Raw genomic sequence first — 24365 nt, 5'->3', positions numbered from 1 at the left:
ACAGCTTCTTTCAGTTGTTATTTGTTTTGGGTTTTTTTTTTTTCCTTCAGTCTCCTCTTCAGGAGGTGAAATGCAAGCTCAGTAAGGTCAGGTGATTGACTTGGACAGTCTAAAACCTTCCACTTTTTTCCCATCTGTTGTGTTGGCAGTATGTTTTGGATAATTGCCTTGCTGCATGATGAGGTTCCTCCCAATTAGATTGGATGCATTTGTCTGTAAATTGGCTGACAGAATGTTTCTGTAGACTTCTGAATTCATTCTGCTGCTACCATCATGAGTTACATCATCAATAAAGATTAGTGAGCCCATTCCAGAAGCCGACACTACCTCCACCATTTTTGACCAATGAGTTTGTATGTTTTGGATCATGAGCAGATCCTTTCTCCACACTGGCAGAGGTTAATCTTGGTTCCAAATCTTTTGGGGCTCATCTCTGTATTTTTTTGCAAATTCCAATCTTGTATTCCAATTCTTACTGCTGATGAGTGGTTTGCATCTTGTGGTATAGCTATATTATAGCTCTATATTTCTGCTCTCTACATCTTCTTCGAACAGTGGATTATGATACCTTCACCACTGCCCTGTGGTTTTTGTTGATGGTGCTGACTGTTATTTTGGGGTTTTTCTTTACAGCTCTCCAATGTTTCTGTCATCAACTGCTGTTCTTTTCCTTGTCTGATTTGTTTAATGTCTAGTTGTCAGCACACCAGTGGTTTCTTTCTTTTTCATGACTATTAAAGGCTCAAACCAAGAGTAGACACTCAGAGCTATTAGTTGTTTAAGCAGTCAATCTAACAAGGCACACTTAGGCAAGAAGAAACACTTGTCAGTCACATGTTCCAGTACATTTGCTCACCTAAAAATTGGGTGGTCTGGCATCAAAAATTGGGTGGTCTGGTGCCATGTTCTAATTTGTTTAACACATCTAGTTGTAAATATCAGGAAATTAAAGCTGAAGTTCTGTTCTATCGTCTCATATTAATCTTTTAGTCTTAAACCCAAATGTCTTTAGTGTATAAGATGAGGTGGTATACTCCAGATCATGAATAGTTCCCTGCCTTCTGCATACTTTTCTCTTCTTATCATTTGGGGACAAGTTCTTGATCTTTCTCATTTGTCCATAGGATGTTCCAGAACTGTCGAGGATTTTTTTAGATGTTTTTTTTTTTTTTTTTGGCAAACTCTAATCTGGTCTTCCTGTTTTTGAGGCATACCAGTGGTTTACATCTTGTGGTAAACCTTCTCTTGATTGCTGACTTTGACAACAAATCTAGTGCAATCTATTGCAACAACTTCCCAGAAGAGTGGCTATTATAACAGCAAAGGGGGGACCAACTCGATGTTAATGCTTGGAAAAAGACCAGGTGATTTTTTTTCTAATCTTCAACTTCCCAGTTTTGATGAGGCTATGCCCATCATAGCCTCAGATTCCTGTTCTTGGCTGACAGGAGTGGAACCTGATGTGGTCTTATGCTGTTGTAGCCCATCCACCTCAAGGTTCGATGTTTTGTGCATGCTGAGATGCTTTTCTTCTCACCACAGTTGTAAAGGATGATTATTTGAGTCACAATATCCTTCCCTGTAGCTCAAACCATTCTGGCCATTTTCCTCTGACCTCTCTTATCAACAAGGCATTTCCACGCACAGAGCTCACTCAGTGTTTTTGTTTTTTGCACCATTCTGTGTAAACTCCAGAGACTGTTGTGTGAAATTCCCAGCAGTTTCTGAAATGCTGAAACCGGTCCTTCTGGTACCAATATCCATGCCAAGAGTCCAAGTCACAGAGATCACACTTTTTCTACATTCTGATGTTTGATGTTAACATTAACTGAAGCTCTTGACCTGTATCTACATGATTTTTTTTGCATTGCACTGCTGCCACGTGACCAGTTGATAAGATAACGGCATGAATAAGCATGTGCAGACCTAATAAAGTGGACGGTGAGTGTGTCTATCTGCTCAGATTCAGGCAAAATGCTTTAGAACTCATCGGACAATACTGGACAATAACATGAAGTATACGTCAAAAGACTTTTTTAAGGCAAAAAAAGGAATGTCAATGGCCAAGTCAATCTGACCTGACCTGAATCCAGTTGAGCAGGCATTTCACTTGCTGCAGGCAAAACTGAAGGCAAAACACCCCAAGAACAAGCAGGAACTGAAGACAGCTGCAGTAAAGGCCTGGCAGAGCAAGGATTTGCAACCAAGTATTAAAAATGACAATTTATGATTGTTAGTTAGTACTTTTGGTCCTTTAAAAAAAAGGGGGGGGGGGCACACATAAATAGTGCTGTAATTCCTATGCTATTGACCAGATATTGATTTAAATATCCTCAAATTGTATCTTTATGTCTTACTAGTATATTGCATCCTGCTGGAACCATGATGGAGACCCAGTGCAGTTGCTGAAGATTAGTGAGAATGTCTCCAGATTCAGACAGTGTCTGCAGGACAACCCTCGCTACCTACAGGACAAAGTGAAGCACTATTTTAAGGTAATCAACAAATTAGACAATCTAGCAATTAATGATAACATTCAATAACCACATGAAAAAGAGACCCCCCCCTCCCCCCCCCCCAAAAAAAAAGCCTCCCAGCACAGCTAGATCATTCATTTTTATTTTGTTTGTTGTATGGATTTTAGAGACCTTCAGCTGCTCTACTTAACTGTGTAGCTGACTCTGATGTGCAGTTTATGCATGACGAATCTGCACTGGTGTGAGGGGGCACATGGTCAAAATAACATCATGCAGGTTGTGACCAGGCATTTTGCCACTGCCATGTGTCTCTTAATCACAACGTTGTGTTCATGGAAAATTTTTTATCATGGTCATTCATATCAAGGTTCACGGTTCATTTATTTGTCATTCAACATGTTAAAAACATGAAAGAATGAAAACTGTTTCCCAGGTCAAGTGTTAAAAAAAGATAATAATAAATAAATAATAAATACATAATAAATAACCTAAGACCAATGATAAAAACCTAAAATTATAATATATAAAACACATTATTAAAAAACAAGCTGCATATTGAGATAAAGTGCAGTAAAAGGTTCAGAGGACAGCTTATGGCAGAGTTAATGAGCCTCACAGCCTCAGGGAAGAAGCGCCTTGTTGTGCGAGCACTGAGGCTGCGCAGCCTTCTACCTGAGGGGAGGAGGGTGAACAGTTCATGGGCTAGGTGGGTGGGTCCATCATGATATTCGTTGCTCTGATTCTGCATCTACTGATATAGATGTCCTCTAAAGAAGGGAGGCTGCTATTGGTCATTTTTTGAACAGATTTAACCACTCTTTGCAGCACCTTCTTATCAGCCACAGAGCAGTTGCCGTACCAGACAGTTATAGAGAATGTCAGGACGCTCTCCACCACACACCGGTAAAAGGAAGTCAGCACAGCAGCACTGAGGCCGGCCTGCTTCAGCCTCCTCATAAAATACAGGCGTTGGTGAGCCTTCTTAATGATGCTGGATGCTCCAGAAAGAGCAGCCTGACGAACCTGGTTCTGTGGGAGGAGTTGGATGACTCAAAGTGGGCATAGAAGGTATTCAGAGCATCAGGCAGTGATGGATTTCGAGGGCAATCAACATCCCTCCTTTTGTACTCTGTGATGCTCTTTATACCTTTCCACATGCTTCAGGGATCGTTGGTGGCAAAATGACCCTGGATCCTTTGGGCATAGGTTGCCTTTGCCCTTTTGATGGCAGCATCTAGTTTCATCCTTGCTGCTCTCAGTGCCACTGGATCTCCAGACTGGAAGGCTGAGTCCCGTACCTTTAGGAAAGACTGCACCTCTCCATTTAGCCAGGGTTTCTGGTTAGGACAGTTGGTTATCTCCTTTGAGATGGTGACATCATCAATACACTTGCTGATGTATCCACACACAGTGGAAGCATAGTCCTCCAGGTCCACCCTGCCATCATGAGTTGCTGCTTCTCCGAATACCTGCCAGTTGGTGCACTCAAAACAGTCCTGGAGCATAGAGATGGCTCCACTAGGCATGTGTCTTCCATGTGGGCTTGTTGTCTTTGAGCACAGGATGATGTGTGGGAACCAGCAGGACGGAGGTGTGGTCGGAGAAGCCGAGGTGGGGGCGTGACACCGCCGTGTATGCCTCCCATCTATTGGTGTAGACGTGGTCCAGCGAGTTGTTGCCCGTGGTCGCTATGGGGACATGGTGGTAAAACCGTGGCAAAAAGTCCGTCAGTTTAGCCTGGTTGAAGTCCCCTGCTACCAGGATGAAAGCCTCCGGGTGCTTGGTCTGGAGCTCACAGATGTGGTCATGTAGCTCCCTGAGTGCTATGTTAACGTTAGCGATCGGGGGGTGTAAACAGCTACCATATACACAACTGTGAACTCCCGGGGCAGGTAAAACGGATGGCATTTCAGCGATAAATATTCCACTGACTCAGAACAATGGCTGCTCACCAGATTACAGTTTGTGCACCAGCACCTGTTGATGTAGATACAGAGACCTCCTCCACGAGTTTTTCCCCGACAGGTAGTTTTGGTTGGTTCGGAAGAAGAGTAGCCACTCGATCTGGTAAGCTGATTCCGGCATGTTGTTGTATAGCCATGTCTCCGTCAGGAAAAATACACAGCAGTTCCGCATCTCTCTGTAGCTGCTCAGTCGGAGCCGCACTAGCTCCATCTTATTGTCCAATGATCAGACATTTGCCAGAAAGAGTGTCACCAGAGCAGGTCTGTTGTTAACCTTTAGCCTAGTTAGCAAACTGGCCCGTTTGCCTCTCTTCTGTTTACGAGCACAACGCTTCCTGAGTCCTCTGAATCGAACGGTACCTCACTACACTAGGTCCTGAGTTAGTAAATATGCTTATCCCCGGTAGCTGAGAAGCCGCTGCACTGCTGTGCGCCACCATGTTGCACATTTATAAAAACATAAAGCGTCCACATCAGCATGTGCAGTAATTTGCTGTACTTTAAGGCAGTTTCACCAGTTGTCTCTTTTATTTTTGCAGAACTCGGCTAGAAATATTAGCAAGAATTAAACAAATACACTCCTGAGACCTCCTATACCACTGCCACACCTGATGCAGCCCATCAAGGGCCTGATAACAAACTCATAAATGGAACCAGGACTGATAGAGCAGGGAGAGATCTAGAGTATTTGTTTAATTCTTGCTAATTCCCTGACCTGTGATTTGTTGTTTAGACCATTAAAAGCTTAATATTTTGCCATTTTGGGCTTGGCACTTTTTTCCCCAGGTGTGTGTGTGTGTGTGTGTGTGTGTGTGTGTGTGTGTGCGTGTGTGTGTGTGTGTGTATATATATACACACACATACACACACACACACACACACACACACACTGGATACAAAAAGTCTACACACCCCTGTTAAAACAGCAGGTTCTTTGTGATGTAAAAATGAAACAAAGTTAAAAATTACAACCTGTACAATGCCATTGAAAACCAAACTACACATTGATAGAAAAAGATAAAAATAAAAAACTTAGAATAACCTAATTGCATAAGTGTGCACACGCTTGAACTAATAATTAGTTGAAGCACCCTTTGATTTTATTACAGCATTCAGTCTGTTTGGATAGAGTCTATCAGCTTGGCACATCTTGACTTGGGAATATTTTCCTACTCTTCTTTGCAAAAATGTTCCAGATTGGTCAAATTGCGAGGTCATCTCCTTTGCACGGCCCTCTTCAGGTCCCCCCACATTTTCTGGGCCATGATCTTTAATCTTTTTTTTTTTTTTTTTTTTTGCTGAAGCCATTCTTTTGTTGATTTGGATGTGTGCTTTGGATCGTTTGTCATGCTGCAAGTCCTCTTCATCTTCCGCTTTCTACCAGATGCCAGAAGGTTCTGCACCAGTACACTGACTAGTACTTGGAGCTATTCATGATTCCCTCCACCTTCATTAAAACCCCAATTTCAGCTGAAGAAAAGCAGCCCCAAAGAATGTTGCTGCCACCACCGTGTTTCACCATGGATATGGTGTTCTTTTGCTGATGTCCTGTGTTGTTCTTGCACCAAATATACCTTACACAATTATGGCCAAAAAGTTAAAACTTGCTCTCATCAGACCAAATATAATTTTGAGAGACAGGATATATGTTTTTGGATGTTTTGTTTTTGTTTTTTGTCGTCACAAAAGGCTTGCGTGTTGCTGCCCTGGCCCATAGCCCAGACAGATGAAGAATACGAGAGATAGTTGTCACATGTAAGGAGTGACCAGTACTTGCCAGAAAGAACTGCAGCTCCTTTAATGTTGCTGTAGGCCTCTTGACCAGTTTTCTCTTTGTCTTCTCATCACTTTTGGAGGAATGTCCTGTTCTTGGCACTGTCACTGTTGTGCCATATTTTCTCCACTTGTTGATGACTGTCTTCACTGTGTTCCATGGTATATCTAATGCCTTGGAAATTGTTTTATAGCCCTCTCCTGAGCAATACCTTTGAACAGTGAGATCCCGTTGATGCTTTGTAAGCTCTTTGTGGCCCATGGCTCTTACAGTAGGATGCAACCAAAAGGATGTCACAAAAATCCTACAAGAACAGCTGCGATTTGTTTGGAGTTAATCAGAGTCACTTCAGCTGAAGACAGGTGTGTACTAACTACTATTTCACATGAGCTTGATGATTGGTAGATTCTGAACACAGCCACATATCCAATACAAGGGTGCACACACTTATGCAATTAGATTATTTGTTTTTTTATTTTTATCTTTTTTCTCTGAAATGTGTCTCTTTGGTTTTCAGTGGCATTGTATAGTTTGTCATTTTTATATTAAAAGTGGAAATGTTTTGATATGATTTATCTTTGTTTCATTGTTTTTACATCACAAATACGTACTGTATGTGTGCTTGTGTTTTTTTATATTTATATATATATATATATATATATATATATATATATATATATATATATATATATATATATATATATATATATATATATATATATTTGTGGGGAGTGAGTGACTGTGACTGATTACAGTTGGTGTTTCAGCACAACACACACAGGCTGACATTGTCCATGACCCCAGATGAACAGTATCTGGTGAAACGGAACAAAGCAGAGCAAGAAAAACTCCAGCAGAAAGTACAGGCTCTCACTGATGTTGACTACAAAGACATCTATGAAAAAGGTACGAACCAGAAGACATTTTTAAACAGAGCCACATAATCATCTACAGTGTCGTCCATTATTATTAGCACCCTTAGCAGCCTGCATTCAGAGTTAGCAACTTAAGTCCAAATGTTCTGTCAACATTTTCACAGGGAAAGTGTTCATGAGTGCAGTTACGCATGTTAATGCACTCAATTTTGTCTGTGCCTTATTCCAATTATGCAAATTACCTGCATGTAGCTCACGCCTCTGAAGTTGCCCAATTTTTCTTGAGTAGAAGCTGACAGGACGGGATTTTTCAATAGTGTCTAGACCAACTTCTTTGAACGTAAGCACTTTTCTTTAAAGCCAAAAAAATCAGGAATAGAAAATATGGCCTGAAGATGAACATAATGTTTATCTTTGAAATGCGACATATATGCAAGAGACAATTTAGAAATAAAAATAAAAAGACTAATAAGATATATGAATGTGAAGATGGCAAGCATTGAAATAAACGTAATAGGAGTGTAGTAGTTAGGAATTAATGTTGGGAGGTAATACACAAAATTAAGTCACTGTGTGATCTATGTAAATATATTGAGAAATGCTATGTGCTCATGCATAAACCGATTAAACAAACTAAGGGATGGTTCCTTTTATGTTTAATAAGTTCAGTATGGAATCTTAATGATGAATTCTTGACATTTATGAACATCATTATTGCACAAAATATTATCTGACATATGATGAGCTGTGCTGTATGTGTGTTATGTTGACCATCCACATATAAACATTTAGAACTGTCCTTAAATATTTCAGGGGGGTTAAAACCAGAAATCCCCTTAATACTGCTCCTCACTCAAGCCAACATGGGCTTAAGTGCAAGGTCAGAATCGTGCGTAACTGAGACAATGTAGGGGTTATGAGTGAATTATTACTATTATTTAATATATTAGAAATTAGTATTATTGATAATAATAATTGGGGCACCAGTCCAAAAAAACATACATGATGGTTAACACTAAGGAGAGTAAATAACAATATTAATAGTAATAATTTGTCAGTATCTGAAGGAAATTTGATTAACTCAAATTTCTCGAGAACCGTTCATAGCTATTAGAACTCCTGTGACAAGAGATACACACACTGATTCACACAGCATGTCACCAAATGTTTATGAATGCCCTGTGAAATTTCAATATGAAAAATGGTCCTTTTGTGAAATGCCTGTATCTGTTTAGTATTCAAAATATTTGTATCTGTTTTCGTATTTGGATTTAAACCAGAAGTGGGCATGGTCTATACCAGAAGGTTTTTATTTTTAATGTGAACCCTATCACTATGCCCTGGAAACTCTGGAAACAGTGAAAAATAAATAGGGCTGCTGGGAAAAGAAGTCATTTTCATTCACAAAGTATAACAACTTTATTTTATTTTTATTTATTAATTTATTTCTTTTTGTTGGTTAGAGTTATCTAACATTATCAAACTCCTAAACCAATGTCCTGTGGAAATTTCTGGCAAGCTTTCTATTTTCTGTGACTGTGACTGAGTAGGCAAGCTAGCTGTGTTTTCAAAGCAACAGTGTTTTTCCCAAATTAAGAAATTCAGTTGACAACAATAGCATCTAATCTTATAAAAAATTTTTAAAAGATCTGAAAGATTTACTTCAAGTTTTGGGTTTGTTACATTCCAGAAAGATCAGAAAAGTTCACTGGACACACAATCAGAATCTATTATAAAGTTAGATGCACTCTGAGTGCTTCTGGGATCATTTGTGTAGTATTGTAAATTGATTCATTTAAATGATTCGTATAATACAGTTTAGAGATTTTTGATCAGTTGAGTTGATTAGTGACCATTGAACTTGCTTAAACTTAGACTAATATTTCAGGTTTACAGTTGCTCTCTGAACACAGCAAAACTCAGGACGCTTCCTGCTTACCTGCCCTAAAGGTGTCTGACATCGAACCCACCATACCACACACATCTTTGCAGATGGGTGCTGCAGGTAAACGAGGCCATACACATGCACAGTACATTCTACATCAAACCCTTCAATAAATGTACCTTTTAGTTGTACAAAAACATCTATTTTCCTCTTCAGTTCAATTTCTTTTTTATAATTGTATTAATTTAATTAGGGCCCAAGCCTCAAGGGTGCAAAGGGTAGTATCTTTGGTTCCCTTAAGATGGACAAATTTCACAATCACAAACGCTTATAAAAACTCCTCCTACAAGGTTCATCAGATTCAAACCAAATTTGGTCAGCATGATAATAGGGCATAGTCACGTGCACATGCCAGTACTGGCTCATGAAGGAGTTTTGGCAATTGCAGCATGCTTGGGCCCACCAAGTGCTCCGTGCAGCTATTTTTTCATTGCATTTATTGCATTTTAATTACAATAAGGCTGTAAACATTTTAATTTGTTATTGCTGTAAAGCAGACAGAAGTATCTTGTTCTATTTCTGTTTTTCAGGAGGAGTACCCATTCAGTACTGTGAACAGCCCACTAATGGCATGGTGTATTTCAGGGCCATGTGTAACCTCAACACCCTCTCAGAGGACCTCAAGATCTATGTCCCCCTCTTCTGCAATATTATCACTAAGTAAGTCCTAAAAGAAGCCCTTGAAGAAGTTTCACTGTTGGAGGTCTGTTACCACTAGGAAGTTAAATGTGACATTGCATAGACCCTGTCATAGAGGGGTAGAACTGAAGGCAAGTGATGGGATTGTTTGTAGCAGTAAAGCTTTCAAATATATTATGTAGTTATATAATACAGAGTATATAATATATACTGGCTGTCCTTGATTATAGAACCATTGGTTAGACTTTTGTTATTAGAATTTGTTATTAGAATATCTTGTTCAGTCCATAATACATTCAGTTTTGTTTTAGTATTTAAGATTACATAATGTGAGTAAATATAGTAAATCAAGGTTTGGGTATGGGAGTTATATAGAAGTTATAGTTCAGTTACAGTTCTTGTGTTTTTTGTAATCCCAGGTTGGGCTGTGGGAAACTGGATTATCGGCAGCAGGCCCAGCGTATGGAGTTAAAGACTGGTGGCATGTCTGTGACTCCACAGGTCATACCAGGCACAGCTGACCTCGACATGTATGAACAGGTAAACACAAAAAAGTAGTATGACTATGAAGGTTATTTTGAGTGTCTAGAACAGAGCTATTCAACTTCATTTGAATACAGAGTACCTTGGTAAATTTTGGGTTGGAGGAAGGGACAACTGATTTAAATAATATTTACATTATTTATCAATTTAAAGACTGCTCTATCTATGTAATTTCAGTTTCCTTCTACTTTTCCTTGCTAAGAAGTTGGCCCACATGTCTCTATCCCTGGCCCCAGATTCCAAATCCTGCTCCAGGCATTTTCAAACAAACTGCGAGGTATAATCTGTCCAGTAGGCTCTGGGTCTTGGGTTCTGAATCTGTCCTTAGGTCTGACATATAACCAGAAAGCTTTGTCTAAAAGTTTTCTTAAAAATAGGGACCACAATCCAACTTTGCCAGCCCAAAGGTGCTGCCCCAGATTTCCATGCAACATTGAAGAGGTGTATTTACCACACAACCGCAAAAATATCTAGTGCCATCTTTGGCACATCTCATCTACCTCTGCAGCCTTGCCATTATAAAGATGTATAGTGGCAAGGTAATCTCAGCTACAGGCACCAGGGACTTCTGACACCCCCTCCTAAAGGGAGGGCATGTCCACTAGACTAAGGAGTTCTTCAAAGTGTTTCCATCCTTTGATAATATCCCAGTAGTAGTCAAAACTCCTGTGCACTTGCTCAGCAGAACTTGTGCATGGTCTTGTCCTCCCCTCTTAAGCCACCAACTGCTTTGCCCAAACATTTCTGAGGACATCTGAAAATGAGCAAAAGCTCACTGAAACTGTACAGACTGGAAAAAAAAGGTTGCCTGGTCTGGTGAATCTTGATCAGCGATGTGCAGATGGTGGGGTCAGAATTTGGGGTCATCGGCATGAATTCAAGGACCCAATTTGCTTTGTCTCAGCAGTTCAGTCTGGTGGCTTTCACCAGGTCTTTTTCCAATCGTGAACTGTCCAGTTTAGGTGAACCTGTGCCCACTGTAGCCTCTGATTCCTGTTCTTGACGTGAATGGAATCTGACGTGGTCTTCTGCTGTATATATACTCCTGTATACATACAAAAACCGCTGTCTACTCCTGTCTGTGTTTACATTAATTTATGTTAATCAAATACACCTATTCCACTACAGTGCATTAGAACAAAAGACAGTAAAGCAACGCAAAAAATGAAAATGCTGCAACTTGTTAATTATTTCATTTGGTCATCTCCCGTAACTGTTTCACTTGCATTAGAGACTGTATAGAGGCTATTATAAACAGGAAACTTGTTTTTTTTAATATGAAAGACATTTCTCCAATAATCTCTTTTAATAGCATAATAATTAGTGACATCATTTTATATTTGAATGTAGTAGAGTGGTAGAATTGAGGGCAAGTGATACTTAATTGGTCAGTATAAACACGAAGCATGTTGTTTCTCCAATAATCTAAATGAATTTTATTTTTTAATAGTATACAGTAGAAATTAAAGTGACATTATTTTGTAAAGTGACATTATCTGAATCTAGTAGAATGGTAGAGTTGAGGGCAAGTGGTAAAACTATTTGAGAACCTAAAGGTGTAAAATAAACCACTGTAATAATCTCATCAGATAATTGGTGAAACACCTTTGAAATTATCAGCCAAAACCATCAGCTTTCTTACTATTACTAGACAAATCATGAAGTATTTCAGACAGAACACATTACTGAATACGAGTGAATGAAAGCTAGTGTGCTCTCCATACTGTTATGCAAATTAAATCATGGTGGTTTCCTAATTCATTTGTTCCTTTATGGCACACTCTATTATAAACAACCAAGATCTATCTATTATCTATAAACTGTTTTATGACTGTTTATGTCCTACAGGGCATTCTCCTTACTTCCTCCTGTCTGGAGAAGAACTTGCCTGATATGTTTCACCTGTGGAGTGACATATTTAACTGGTGGGTATCTACAGACAGCGGGTGAATATAAACATGAGGGCATGTTGATACTAATGAGATAATCATGAAAAATGAGATACTCATGAAAAAATGATTTGTTAAATGCATTGGTTTGTTTTATGTTTCAATTTGCCATTATAAAAGAGCTTTTTGTGGTCTAGTCCTCATTTTGATGATGAAGAGAGGCTGAGAGTGTTGGTGATGATGTCAGCCCAAGAGTTGTCCAGTGGGATTTCATATTCGGGTCACATTTATGCCATGACACGGGCAGGGCGATCGCTCACGCCTACCGCTGATCTGTATGAGACCTTCACTGGTATGGACCAGGTAAGTTACTTGATATCACCTCATGTATTCTCCATGACATAGGTTATTTGACAAAAGGTTTACATTATAGGTTTACATTATTTAACAAGGGTTAAATTGCAGTTACACAGGATTATCTTTATAAAATCTTTCAATATGAACACACTTAAAAACCAACATAGAATTCTATCAGATGTGTGTGTTTGATATTTGTTTGCATTGTAACACTTCTTCTGTGTTTTCTCTAAGGTGAGGTTCATGAAGAGAATAGCTGAGATGCCCGATCTGACATCAGTTTTAAGGAAGCTACCCAGAATAAAGAGACACCTCCTGAATCCAGATAATATGAGGTGCCAGTTATCTAAATTACATACATCTCCTTAATTAGCTTAACCTCAGTACATCTGCCAGCATCCTAAAGATCATTTATATGTATGTCTCTTTGCTCCAAAGCACAATATTTTATTCAACATTATAAATGCCAGTGCTACCTCCTATTGGCTTAGCACCCTTATACATAGCAGAACTCTAGACACAGTTTCACCTCCTAATGCTCTGAACACCTTATCTGAATATCTTATTGTCTCAAACATGACAATTCCACTTTTCCCCTTGCCTTAAATACAAACCAGTTATGCTTCCCAGTGCTGCAAATCACATTTATACTTCCCAGTAATAATGCTTACTCTGAATCATTCAAACCATCCAAGCAAAATAAAACAATTTCCTGAATCACGTGACCTGTTGTTAGTAGATTTGTGTGATCCAGTTATGTAGGTCTACCAAGTGATCCTATTAAGCTTTGTCAGTCATGTCATTCAACTGCTGCTGAGATTTTGTCCTAAAAATTAAACCTCATTATGCTTGATATATACAAAAGTAAAGAATTTTTAAATGTTTTGTCAGTTATCCACAGGAATAAAAATGATTGTAGTCATTACTGCTAGTTATTTTATCCAATAGTATCAGAGATGCAAACAACTGTGATTGGGCCATTAACAGCAAACTGATTCCAACAAACTGTGAACACATTATGACGTAGAGAACATATCCTTGAAATTATTTTGATGCAACTGCATTGAATAAAAAAGTTTCAAATACAGTTGAAACATTCAGGGCTTTCTTCCCAATGCACTAAACACTACTACACCTCCCTAAGTCTGCACCTATAGTACACCTCAGTGTACACCTACTGTATACATCATTTTACACCCAAAACTATGGTACCTGGTACCAATGATAATCTTCCTTTTCCCCTAACTGCTTTATACTATTCTAAATCTCAGTAACCCCCACTGAACCTCCTAAAGTGATCACAAGGTTCCAGTATTCTAAACATTACGCAACTCAGTCTGACAACAGGGAAAAGAGGCCCTGGTTAAACTTAAAACAATCTTTCTCGAATTGCAGCACGATGCAAATGATGCAATAATGCAATTTTTTCCTTCATTTAACCTTGTTAGGTGTGCAATTAATGCTACTCCTCAGAAAATGGCAGACGCTGCAGTTGAGCTGGAGAAGTTTGTGTGTAGTATAGCATCTAACAAGAAGGAGCGGAAGTCTGTCAGAGCAGTTATTGTTGAGGTAATTAACCAGACCTGCTTATTTGAATTAATGTTCTTATTTTAAAATGTATTTTATTCACTGCTACTGCCTTGACTTTTGAGTGTATGCACTTATATCCAGAGACCATTGGATCCACAGGCTCCTGCTGGATCAGTTGCTGGTCGTAACCTTGTCTCTGTATGTACATTTATACTACATTGCTTTATTCAGCATTTATTACACTTCACTTTTTTATGTAGCTTTTGTATTCTAATTTGCATGCCTGCTTGGTTTTTTTAGGAGGCTCATTTTAAGCCATGTCAGTTGAAGACTTATTTCGAATTTCCATTTCCTGTGAACTTTGTTAGTGAGTGTGTGCGCACTGTTCCCTTGACACATGAGGATTATGCCAGGTAAAACATGCATGCATAGTGTGCTGTTACCACATTTAAACAAATGTCTTTTTGTTTAATAGTTTGTTTACACATTGCTTGTTGTCTCCTAGTCTGTGTATTTTAGGAAGGATGATGACTGCAAAGTTTCTACATGGAGAAATCCGAGAGAAAGGTGGAGCCTATGGAGGAGGAGCAAAAATAGGAGGAGAAGGCCTGTTTACCTTTTACTCATATAGGTAAGAAAATGAAACAGCTGCTATATGCATGATTTGGGAATTGAACTGCAGTCTTCATGTGCAGATTAATCTGACAGCTGCAAACATAATAAAAATAAGCAATTTAAACTCAACAGTATATTCCATATATAAAAGTACAGAAACCTATGCGTTACAGTCACCTTCCACTTTAATAGGAACACGTGCACCTGCTCATTTATGCAGTTATCCAATCATTCTCATCAACTCAAATAAACATCAAATCTTGCACTGTACAACAGCAGAAGACCCCATCAGGTTCCACCCCTGTTAACCAAGCTCACAAATCATGGGCACAGACACACCCGAACTGGACCGTTGAAGATTAGAAAAAAATCACCTGGTCTTTTTCCAGTCTTCAGCTGTCTATTTTCTGTGAGCCTGTTGCTATGATTCTTGTGATTGGCTGAAAGGAGTAGAACCTGAAAACCTGTGGTCTTCTGCTGTTGTAGTGCATTCTGAGATGCTGTGATGCTCATGATTATAGAGTGCTTATTTGAGTTACTATAGATTTTCTGTCAGTTCAAACCAGTCTGGTCATTCTCCTCTGATCTCTGTCATCAGCAAGGTGTTTCAGCCTGCAGACCCTCCAAACACAGGATGTTTTTTGTTTTTCGCAACATTCTGTATAAACTCTCCAGACTCTTGTGTGTGAAAATCCCAGGAGATCAGCAGTTTCTGAAATACCCAAACCAGCCCATCTGGCACCAACAACCATGGTTAAAGTCACAGAGATCACACTTTTCCCCATTCTGATGTTTTCTTGTGAATATTAACTGAAGCCCTTGACCTGTATCTGCATGATTTTATACATTGTGCTGCTGCCACGTGATTGGCTGATTGGATAAGTGAGCAGGTATACAGGTGTTCCTGTTAAAGTGACTGGTGAGTGTATATGCCTGTGTACGTCTTACATAAAAGCAACATCCAAACATCTGGTTTCCAAATCAAACTTTTGTTTAGCGATTTCATTTAAAACTTTCTGCTATCATTGTAATTGTTGTCGAACTACTTCTGAATTAGAAAACACTAACCTTACATTCAAATGTATTTACTAATCTAGAAAATCGCACCAAGAGGACATGTAGCATTAATTTCTGAGTACACTCCAAATGACACGACAGCCATTTTGCGTATAAGTACACACAGTTACAGTCATGTATAATTCAGCCTTAATAGCCGTCTCATGTTATATACAGACAGGTGACTGGTAAAAGGCAGTTTCTCATGGCCCAAGTATAACCTCTGCATGAGAAACAATGCACAAGCTACCCACCAAATTATCTGCTGTCACCCTCTCACTTTCTCACTCCTCTGATGGGCTGTCAGGTCTTACCTCTCATCATGTAGTCAGACTTCTGTCTAGCCTACATTTGGGGTGCAGTGAAGTTTGACTTATCTGCGTATATGATGTATGCATACTAAACCCCCATCAAATCTGACAGAAAACACCTGAAAGAGGTTTGACTGTTTGCAGGTGGGACTTGCAGGAACTCAGAAATGCAGTGATTTATGAGTTGGTTTTTTTTCCCCTCCTCAATTTTTCCCCCATTTTCTTTAAAACATCACCAGGAAATACCTGTTTCCCAACTGGTAATATTTTAGTTTTAGGGAAGAGGCACCTGAGGCCTTTATGTCTTACAATATAATCATATATAAACTGTTGTAAATAGAGCTGTACCACACCGAGACCTGAAAACTTGGGGAAAAGAAAAAAAAAAAAAAAGCCTTGTATATGTACTTTAAATTGTTTTGAAAACTAATGCATATGCTTAATTCCATATTGACTGTCTTAACAGAGACCCTAACTGCTTTCAGACCCTGGAAGTGTTTCGCAGTGGTGTGGAGTGGGCTCAAGATGGTAGGTTCACACAGCAGGATGTGGATGAGGCTAAACTGTCCATCTTCTCCACTGTAGATGCTCCGGTTGCCCCATCGGACAAAGGTCAGCCATTTCACACAGCTTTTTTGTTGTTGTTGTTGGTTGGTTGTAACCATTACCTCTGGATTATTGATTGTTTATAAGAAATGCTTATTGATTGTTTATAAGAAATGCTTTTCAAACTCTTTTTAATTTTTTTATGTTTTTAACTTTAAATGATAATAGCTATGCTGTCAACATGTTATTACAATGTCTAAACATCTCCCTTTGATGTGTTGCAGGTTTGGGGCTTTTTTTGAATGGGATTACTGATGAAATGAAACAGGCTCACAGAGAAAGACTCTTTGCTGTCACACACAAAAGCCTTATAGATGTGGCTAACCGGTAAGGCCATGTTGAACAGAAAAATGCATATAATATATGAAACTCCCCTATTTTCGTGTGCACTTTCCAAAGACCCTTGTGTCTGTGCAGCTTTCCCTTTTATGAATGACTGTAAAAAAAAAAAAATTATATCTACACTATAAATCATTCAATATTCCTGTACATTGTGTTAAAGTTAAAATGCATAAAGAGTTTTGCAATTTTGTAAAAAATGTTTCAACATGTATGAATACATTTTGTCTGCAGGTATCTTGGTATCGGTCAGAGGACATGGGGAGCTGCCGTTTTGGGACCCGAAAATGAGAAAATTAAAAAGGACCCATCCTGGATTGTCAAATAGGCACAACAAATTTGTGCTTTGGTACAAGATTTACTTACAAGATCAGCACATGTTCCCGAATGCTATATTTGCATATACATCAACATGTTGATGTGAATTATAATTCTTGTTTACTTGTAGTTTGTTGTTACTCTCATATATATATGTTGTTACTCTCATATATATATATATATATATATATATATATATATATATATATATATATATATATATATATATATATATATATATTTTTTTTTTTATTAATACACATTAATACACATTATGTGACTAAAGATCACACGTAAGCCCTAAAATAGACTAAAATGTGTTATTTGTATATGCAATAGATTTATTAGTTGATATGACTCCCTAAGAGATGTATATCCTTTCATTATCCTTTCAAACATCATCCTTTTCAACTTGGCAAGCACATTCAGATATTAAAGTAAAATACTGACAGAGTGTTGGCTGTAGATTCTTATATTGTGTGCTGAAATTAATTTTGCTTACTTATGCTGTGCCCTGGTTTTTATTTTTACATTTTAAATGTAATATACAGTGAGTGCACAGTACTAGACAATGATCTACCAGAAGCAGTGTCGCAGTTCTGAGAATGCCATACATTTCTTATTTTTGTTTAGGTTTTCTTGCTCCTCAGCTACTGCATATGTTAAGGCCTTCATGAGTGGGAGTGTAATACTGTTGGGACTTGCAGTCATTATGAAAGAAACTAAATGTTTTGCATATTGAATTCCTCTTGGAAATACACCTACCAAAGGGGTACTGCATATGTATAGAAGCAAGTTAGCAAATTTAGGACGTCCCTAAATACGACTGCTGAAATAAGCAGAATGTAGGAGGTTTGTAAATATCTTTTAGCACCAATATATTTGGTTGTGTTAGGTCACAGCATGACACATTTTCTGCCGCCAATGCAGGGACTACATGCTGGCTACATGCTACATGCTAGCAGTTATTAAACCCCTGATTAAAAAAACCTGACTTCGACCCCTGTCAGTTGTCCAACTATAGGCCAATATGAAACCTCCCCTTTATCTCCAAGATTCTAGAAAAGGTTGTAGCACAGCAGTTATGCTCATACCTACATAGGAATAACATTCATGAAATGTATCAGTCAGGATTTAGGCCTCATTATGTATGCATACAGCGCTGGTTAATGTGGTAAATGACCTACCACTGATCTCTGTTCAGGGTTGTGTCTCTTTGCTTGTGTTGCTTGACCTTAGTGTAGCTTTTGATACCATTTATCATATTATTCTCCTTGATAGACTACTAAATTTTGTTGGTGCTAAGGGAACAGCCCTCTCCTGGCTACAACCTTTTCTAGAATCTTAGAGATAAAGGTGGGTTTGACATTGGCCTATAGTTGGACCACTGATGAGTTGAAGTCAAGTTTTTTTAATCAGGAGTTTGATAACTCCTAGTTTAAAAGATTTAGGTACATAGCTAAAGCTAAGGGAAGAATGGATTATTTTTAGAAGAGGTTTTCTCGGTTCTGGAATTATCTGTTTGAAGAAACATGCAGGTAAGGGATATAGTATACAAGTTGATTTTAATGAGGAAATTTGTTAAATTCATTTGGTCTCTTGAAGGGGAGTAGAACATTCTAATCGCTGATCTGATATGGTTATATTATTCTCTACGTACTTTTAATGGTTAATGGTTTTAAAATTACAGTCTGATTTTTTTCCTGATATTTTCAATTTTGTCATTAAAAGAATTCATGAAGTCATCACTGCTACATATTGATGGTGTTTCTGTAGTGGTCTTATTCCTAGTCAATTTTGCTACAGCATTATATAATCTAGGATCTTCTATTAGGGTGGATCTAGCATTGATCTAGCAGGACTAAGAATTTTCTATAGCTCAGGTGGTTCTCCTTCCATGCTGTTTCAAATACTACCAATTTTTTTTTACGCCATTTACATTCTAATTTTCGAGTGGTCTGGTTTAAGGTGTGTGTGATCGTTATACCAGGGTGCTAGTTTTTTCTCTCTAATTATTTTTTGTTTAAGTGGATCTACATTATCTAGCATGTAGCAGAACACTGACTGTAAGCATTCAGTCACCTGATCAAGTTCTGTGGGGTCAGATGGTGATCCAATCGTAGTTGATAACTCTGGGAGATAAAACTGTGTTCAGACATTTTATACGAGATGAGGTAATGATCTGAGATAGCTTCAGACTGTGGAAATGTGACTATATTTTCTATATTTAATCCAAATGTTAGTATTAGATCAAGAGTGTGACCACCATTATGAGGGGATCCTATTATGTTCTGATTAACCCCTACTGAATCTAGAATGGAGACAACTGCTGTTCTCAGAGGGTCTACCGGGATATCAAAATGAATATTAAAGTCTCCAACAAATAATGCTTTGTCTAAAGAAACAACCAGGTTAGAGATGAAATCCTCAAATTCACAAAGGAATTCAGAATATGGCCCTGGGGGTCTGTAAATAATAAGTGGTGCCATTGGCATTGGACAGGGGTCAGCATGCGCACTCTGACTCTCTGACACTCTGACACTCTGACACTCTGCGACTACGCATCCCCATATGTAGCAAGCTGCAATGCACTGTGTGTTCTGACACCTTTCTATCAAAACCAGCATTAACTTTTTCAGCATTTCAGCTACAGTAGCTCTTCTGTGGGATAGGACCAGACAGGCTAGCCTTGGTTCCCCACGTGCATCACTGAGCCTTGGGAGCCATGACCCTGTCACCAGTTCACCAGTTTCCGTCCTTGGACCACTTTTGGTAGGTAATAACCACTGCATATGGGGAACACCCAAAAAGACCTGCCATTTGGGAGATGCTCTGACCCAGTCATTTAGCCATCACAATTTGGACTTTGAGAACTGACTGTTCACTTGCTGCCACCCCTTGCCAAGTGCCATTGTAATGAGATAATCAATGTTATTTACTTCGCCCATCAGTCATTTTAATATTATGGCTGATCAGTGTACTTATTGTTGTTACACTACCAAATAGTTTACTGTTTACTGCCCACTGTTACGGTGTATATCTGTAGCAGTAATAAGTATAGTGTTCCATAAAGTCTTTGATGAAGCTTTGTAAATTGCTGTGTCATACTGGGTTAAGTGTTTGATTAGTGAGTATTGAGAGGCAGCAGGGTGTTGAGTAATCTGACTATGTGATGGAAGAAACTGTTGCGGAGTGTGCTGGTGGTGGCACGGATGCTCCTGAACCTTCTGCCAGATGGCAGGAGGGTGAAGAGTCCATGGGAATGGGTGTCAGGGGTTGTGCACTCCAAGAAACTTTGAGCTTTTGACTTTCCACACTCATGACATCTTAGGGAGTTTTTCCTTGCTGCTTTCACTTCTGGCTTGCCCATTAGGAGTTTAAATCTAAATCTACATCCAGATTTCTGTTGCATTGTGACAGAGTCTGGCTAAACAAATAAAATTTAATTGAATTTGAATTGAACAAGCCCTGAATCCATAGGATAGGTTTAAAAAAACTCTATTGCAGCATGCATTGTGCCAAACATACCTGGCACATCCTCAAACCAGTTTGGCAGAGAGCCACCCTGAAACCGGGCCTGAAACTTGGAGATTGGAATGATTGTTCTAAGACAATTGGCAAAATGGTTTCGGGTTACCGCCATTTTGAGGGTGGCTGTTTATGGCCTGACAGTAGTGTGTCCAAACTGGTAGAGGCCAATTCAGATTCATTTCTGGATGCTTCTGAAAGCAGAGTTGAATATGTCAGTTCAACTGTTGGTTTACTGTCTGATTTTGCCACAGACATAGGTCCCTGATCTTCTTGGAAAAGGGGTGGGGAGGAAGAATTGGTGCTTGAGGAGGATTTAGCTAAAGGGCATGAATTTCTTATGTCTAATGCCAGGTTGTCCCCAAATCTAGAAAGAGACTATAATGGCTTTCTCAGCTTCTTACTTTGCTTATTAGTTATCATCAAACACGGATGTTTACGAATAGCAGGTTCAGCAATTCACTTCAACCTAACTGTAAAGGAACTATGATGATGGAAAACCAGTGGAATTTGGTAAAGACCTTAAGTCATGCTGAACCCCCAAGAAAAGGCTCTCCACATTTTTTCTTTTTTGCTTTTATTGTCACTGTTGTCTTTTTAAAATAGAGATGACTGTTTTTCAAACTGATACATTGATATAAAACATCAAAAAATAATGTCAACAAACAAATAGAAAGCTGTGTGTGTGTCAATTACTCTAGTGCTCTGTATTGTACAATTGCATAGCTTGCTTTCCACTCTTGAGCATTTATAATCACAAAATTGTACCACTGGCTTCTGTAACACTGTTTATTTACATTTCAGCAGTGCAGTTAGTGTGTCAGTCCCCATATTCAACACCCCTGACACCTTGATATTTACAGCACACATCCACATTTTACAAAATTACATTTACAAAATGTAAAATGTTTCCCTAGTTTTGACTTCTCTATGCAACCAAACCATACACTTCATTCAGCAGAAAAAATTGTTGTTTATCTGGGCCGATTAGCTGCTGGTTGCTTGTTGACATGCATTGTTGGAGGTTAGTCTGCATACCTTGGAAATTGACAACAGTATTTGAATATGAATTCACATATTATATTTTTTTTATATAAAAAATATACACATATTTTTAAATCTTTTTTTCTGTGGTGTATTTAGTACATTTACATTTTTACCTATGTTTTTTCCTTTGTTTTTAAATTGCTGGGGTAAGATTTCAGATTTTTTTAAAAATCAGAACCCAGATTTTAAATATTCTGAACCCTACATACAAATCCCAAAAATGAAAAAAATCAAATATGCAGATTTTATGTAAATTAGGTCGAAGGTGAATCATCCTCGATTCCAAGGGAAAAATAGGTTCTGGGCATTTAGTCAGTCACAGTTGTCTGCCACACTCACGCCATGACCAAGAATTTAAGCGAACAGAAGCGAAGTTAGTAGTAGTTAGTAGTATAACACTCCGCCCAGAGTGTTAGCCCAGGGGTGTCAAACTCAGGCCTGGAGGGCCACACAACTCTACAGAGGGTTGGTTTTACTCTTTTCTAACAGACCAAATTCAGCCCACAAATGTGCTTGGAATTAGCTGATGAATGGAATCAGGTGTGTTAAATGAGATGGAAAGCTGAACTCAGTTCTGTGGCCTTGCATGACTGGAGTTTAGCCTGCCAACGATTGCCAACAGGCTAACATTAGCATAGCCTAACTAGCTAGATCATTACCTGAATAGTTACACTGGGCATATATATTAAGCATTGAGTACACAACATAACAAAACGAGTTATTTGAGAACATTAAAGCTTTAAATGCACTTACCTCATTCCTGGTCATCTGTTTCTCTTCCACTTCTGTTTCACATTCCCTGATCTGACCTGACGAGACGAAACAAGACTTAATTGACCTGATTGACCTAATTTTCTAAAAAAAAAAAAAAAAAAAAATCTTAAAAAAAAAACAAAACAAAAAGGGTCGGCTTTTCCATAATCTTGGGGCTGCAACAGAAAAAGCCTGGTCACCTTTAAACCTCATTTGAGTATGAGTAATAGTTAAAAGAATTGATGTGAATGCTAGAGCTAGAATAAGCACAGAGGATATAGATATGGTGCTATAGATATAGATACAGCTTGGTACTATGCTTTGAAAACATATAATAAAACGTTGAACTATATTCTGTATATGAATGATAACCAGTGAAGGATGACCAAAACAGAGACCTTTTTCTGGTGCTGGTGTGGGGATCTGTGTTTTCGTGTTGGTGGTTACCTGCACTGATAATCAGTGTGGGGATCATGTGATCTGCATTGTGTGGCTGCTTGTCCTGGGTCACATGAGGCATGTCACATGACACATTAGGAGATTATAAAGTTTGGCTTGTGGAGTTCACACTCTCTTGCTGCTGCCATTTGCCACTGCAACTAGACTCCCGTCATACAGGTAATGGAGTGACTAGACTGTGTTTTAATCGATATAGGAACTGAATTCTCATGTTCTGTTTTAACTTTATCAGGGTGACTGCTAGAATAATGTGTTCCACTCTTCATGAAGGACACAGGTGACTGCGTGGCATTTGAAGGACTTGTGACCTCCTATTGAGTTGCTGGGCTGCAGACACTCTGGTAGTTTGTCTTATGTGATTTAATTTTTTTTAAATTGTTTTATATTGGTATTTAAAATGTGTTGATTATGTACTTGTATTTGTAGCACTGGAGTGCCCCATTTTATCTTCCTGGGTTATTGTGCTGCGGGGAGTATTGAATACTCTTGCAAAGTAGGCCAATACTTCTTGTATATGTTGGTTTTATGTGTGCTGGTGAATGAAATTGGGGATTAATGTGTATTATTTCTTTTTAAAGGGACCAGGCCAGCCACTGTTCTATTGTCAGTGTACAAGTCTTTTTTTAGTTTGTTTGTTGGTTGTTTTGTTTGCCTTTGGCTTTGTCCTTTTTTTTTTTTTTTTTTTTTTTTTTTGTCCTTGGTCTAGTGTAACCCTGCCTTGACCAAGCCAGCGCGGTGGTCATTGTGTTGGGAGCTGGCTGTTCTCCTCTTTTTGTCTCTGTATAGGTTCTCTGTACAAGGCCGGATCTGCACCTCATTACTGCTCCTTTCAGTTGGGGGCTGCACTGAGGGGACACTATTTTGGTGTGTACTGGTAACATGCAACACGGTGTGGTATTTTGTAGTGGTAATTACTGACCTTGTGTGTGCAGTGTTTGCTATGTTGCATGCTTGTATGGTGTTGGGTTTGTTGTGTCTGTCTCTCTCATCAGGGCCTCCTAGGAGAGGAGCTGTGGGTGCCGTGCCGACCCGACCTTATTAGTTTGAGAAGCTCCAGCCAGTTTCCCTTCGTCTCTTTTTCACATTAGCAATTGTACCTATTCAAAATTGTAATAAATTTGAGCTTGTGTACATGCCTTGTGTAAACTGTTTCTTTGCGGGCAGGGTCTACAATCAGCCACACTACAGAGAGAAAAGGGGTTTCCCCCGCCCATTTTAGGGGGTGGCGTAGTCAGACAGTAAAGTACATGTAGGTATTCTGCGTGTCGGGTACCACACTGGTCTGGAAACTAACAGTGGCATTTCGGACCAGATGAAAACACATGACAATGTGGACTAAC

General features: G+C 38.8%; 1 protein-coding gene and 2 long non-coding RNA genes across 6 annotated transcripts in view; 2 read left to right on the top strand and 1 right to left on the bottom strand.

The window, feature by feature from the left end:
* Window positions 1-17418, top strand: part of pitrm1 (pitrilysin metallopeptidase 1) — a 49693-nt gene extending 32275 nt beyond the window's left edge. For 2 of the 4 annotated variants that reach the window (XM_034314656.2, XM_034314655.2), the window contains exons 13-27: window positions 2361-2495; window positions 6971-7121; window positions 8979-9095; window positions 9566-9695; window positions 10094-10214; window positions 12066-12142; window positions 12304-12469; window positions 12698-12798; window positions 13912-14032; window positions 14135-14191; window positions 14294-14406; window positions 14499-14624; window positions 16442-16587; window positions 16806-16908; window positions 17155-17418. In XM_034314656.2, the coding sequence (XP_034170547.2) occupies window positions 2361-2495; window positions 6971-7121; window positions 8979-9095; window positions 9566-9695; window positions 10094-10214; window positions 12066-12142; window positions 12304-12469; window positions 12698-12798; window positions 13912-14032; window positions 14135-14191; window positions 14294-14406; window positions 14499-14624; window positions 16442-16587; window positions 16806-16908; window positions 17155-17248 (1758 nt within the window). In that variant the 3' untranslated portion in view covers window positions 17249-17418. The remainder of the gene's footprint in view (window positions 1-2360; window positions 2496-6970; window positions 7122-8978; window positions 9096-9565; window positions 9696-10093; window positions 10215-12065; window positions 12143-12303; window positions 12470-12697; window positions 12799-13911; window positions 14033-14134; window positions 14192-14293; window positions 14407-14498; window positions 14625-16441; window positions 16588-16805; window positions 16909-17154) is intronic. The other 2 variants (XR_004580311.2, XM_026941012.3) reach the window with 2 other exon arrangements.
* Window positions 17419-19913: 2495 nt separating this feature from the next.
* LOC117599967 (uncharacterized) lies at window positions 19914-23013 on the bottom strand. The gene is made up of 3 exons (XR_004580314.2): window positions 22965-23013; window positions 22567-22622; window positions 19914-21804 (listed from the first exon to the last, which is right to left on the bottom strand). It is a non-coding gene; the product is annotated as an uncharacterized LOC117599967 (long non-coding RNA).
* LOC128317129 (uncharacterized) lies at window positions 21758-24158 on the top strand. Its single transcript, XR_008300642.1, has 2 exons — window positions 21758-23184; window positions 23258-24158. It is a non-coding gene; the product is annotated as an uncharacterized LOC128317129 (long non-coding RNA).
* The last annotated feature ends 207 nt before the right edge of the window (window positions 24159-24365 follow it).

The sequence above is a fragment of the Pangasianodon hypophthalmus genome, chromosome 21 (genome assembly GCF_027358585.1).
Source record: "Pangasianodon hypophthalmus isolate fPanHyp1 chromosome 21, fPanHyp1.pri, whole genome shotgun sequence".
NCBI classification, from domain to species: domain Eukaryota; kingdom Metazoa; phylum Chordata; class Actinopteri; order Siluriformes; family Pangasiidae; genus Pangasianodon; species Pangasianodon hypophthalmus.
The sequence above is the reverse complement of the archived record's forward strand: the minus strand, read 5'-3'. Positions and strand labels throughout refer to the sequence as shown.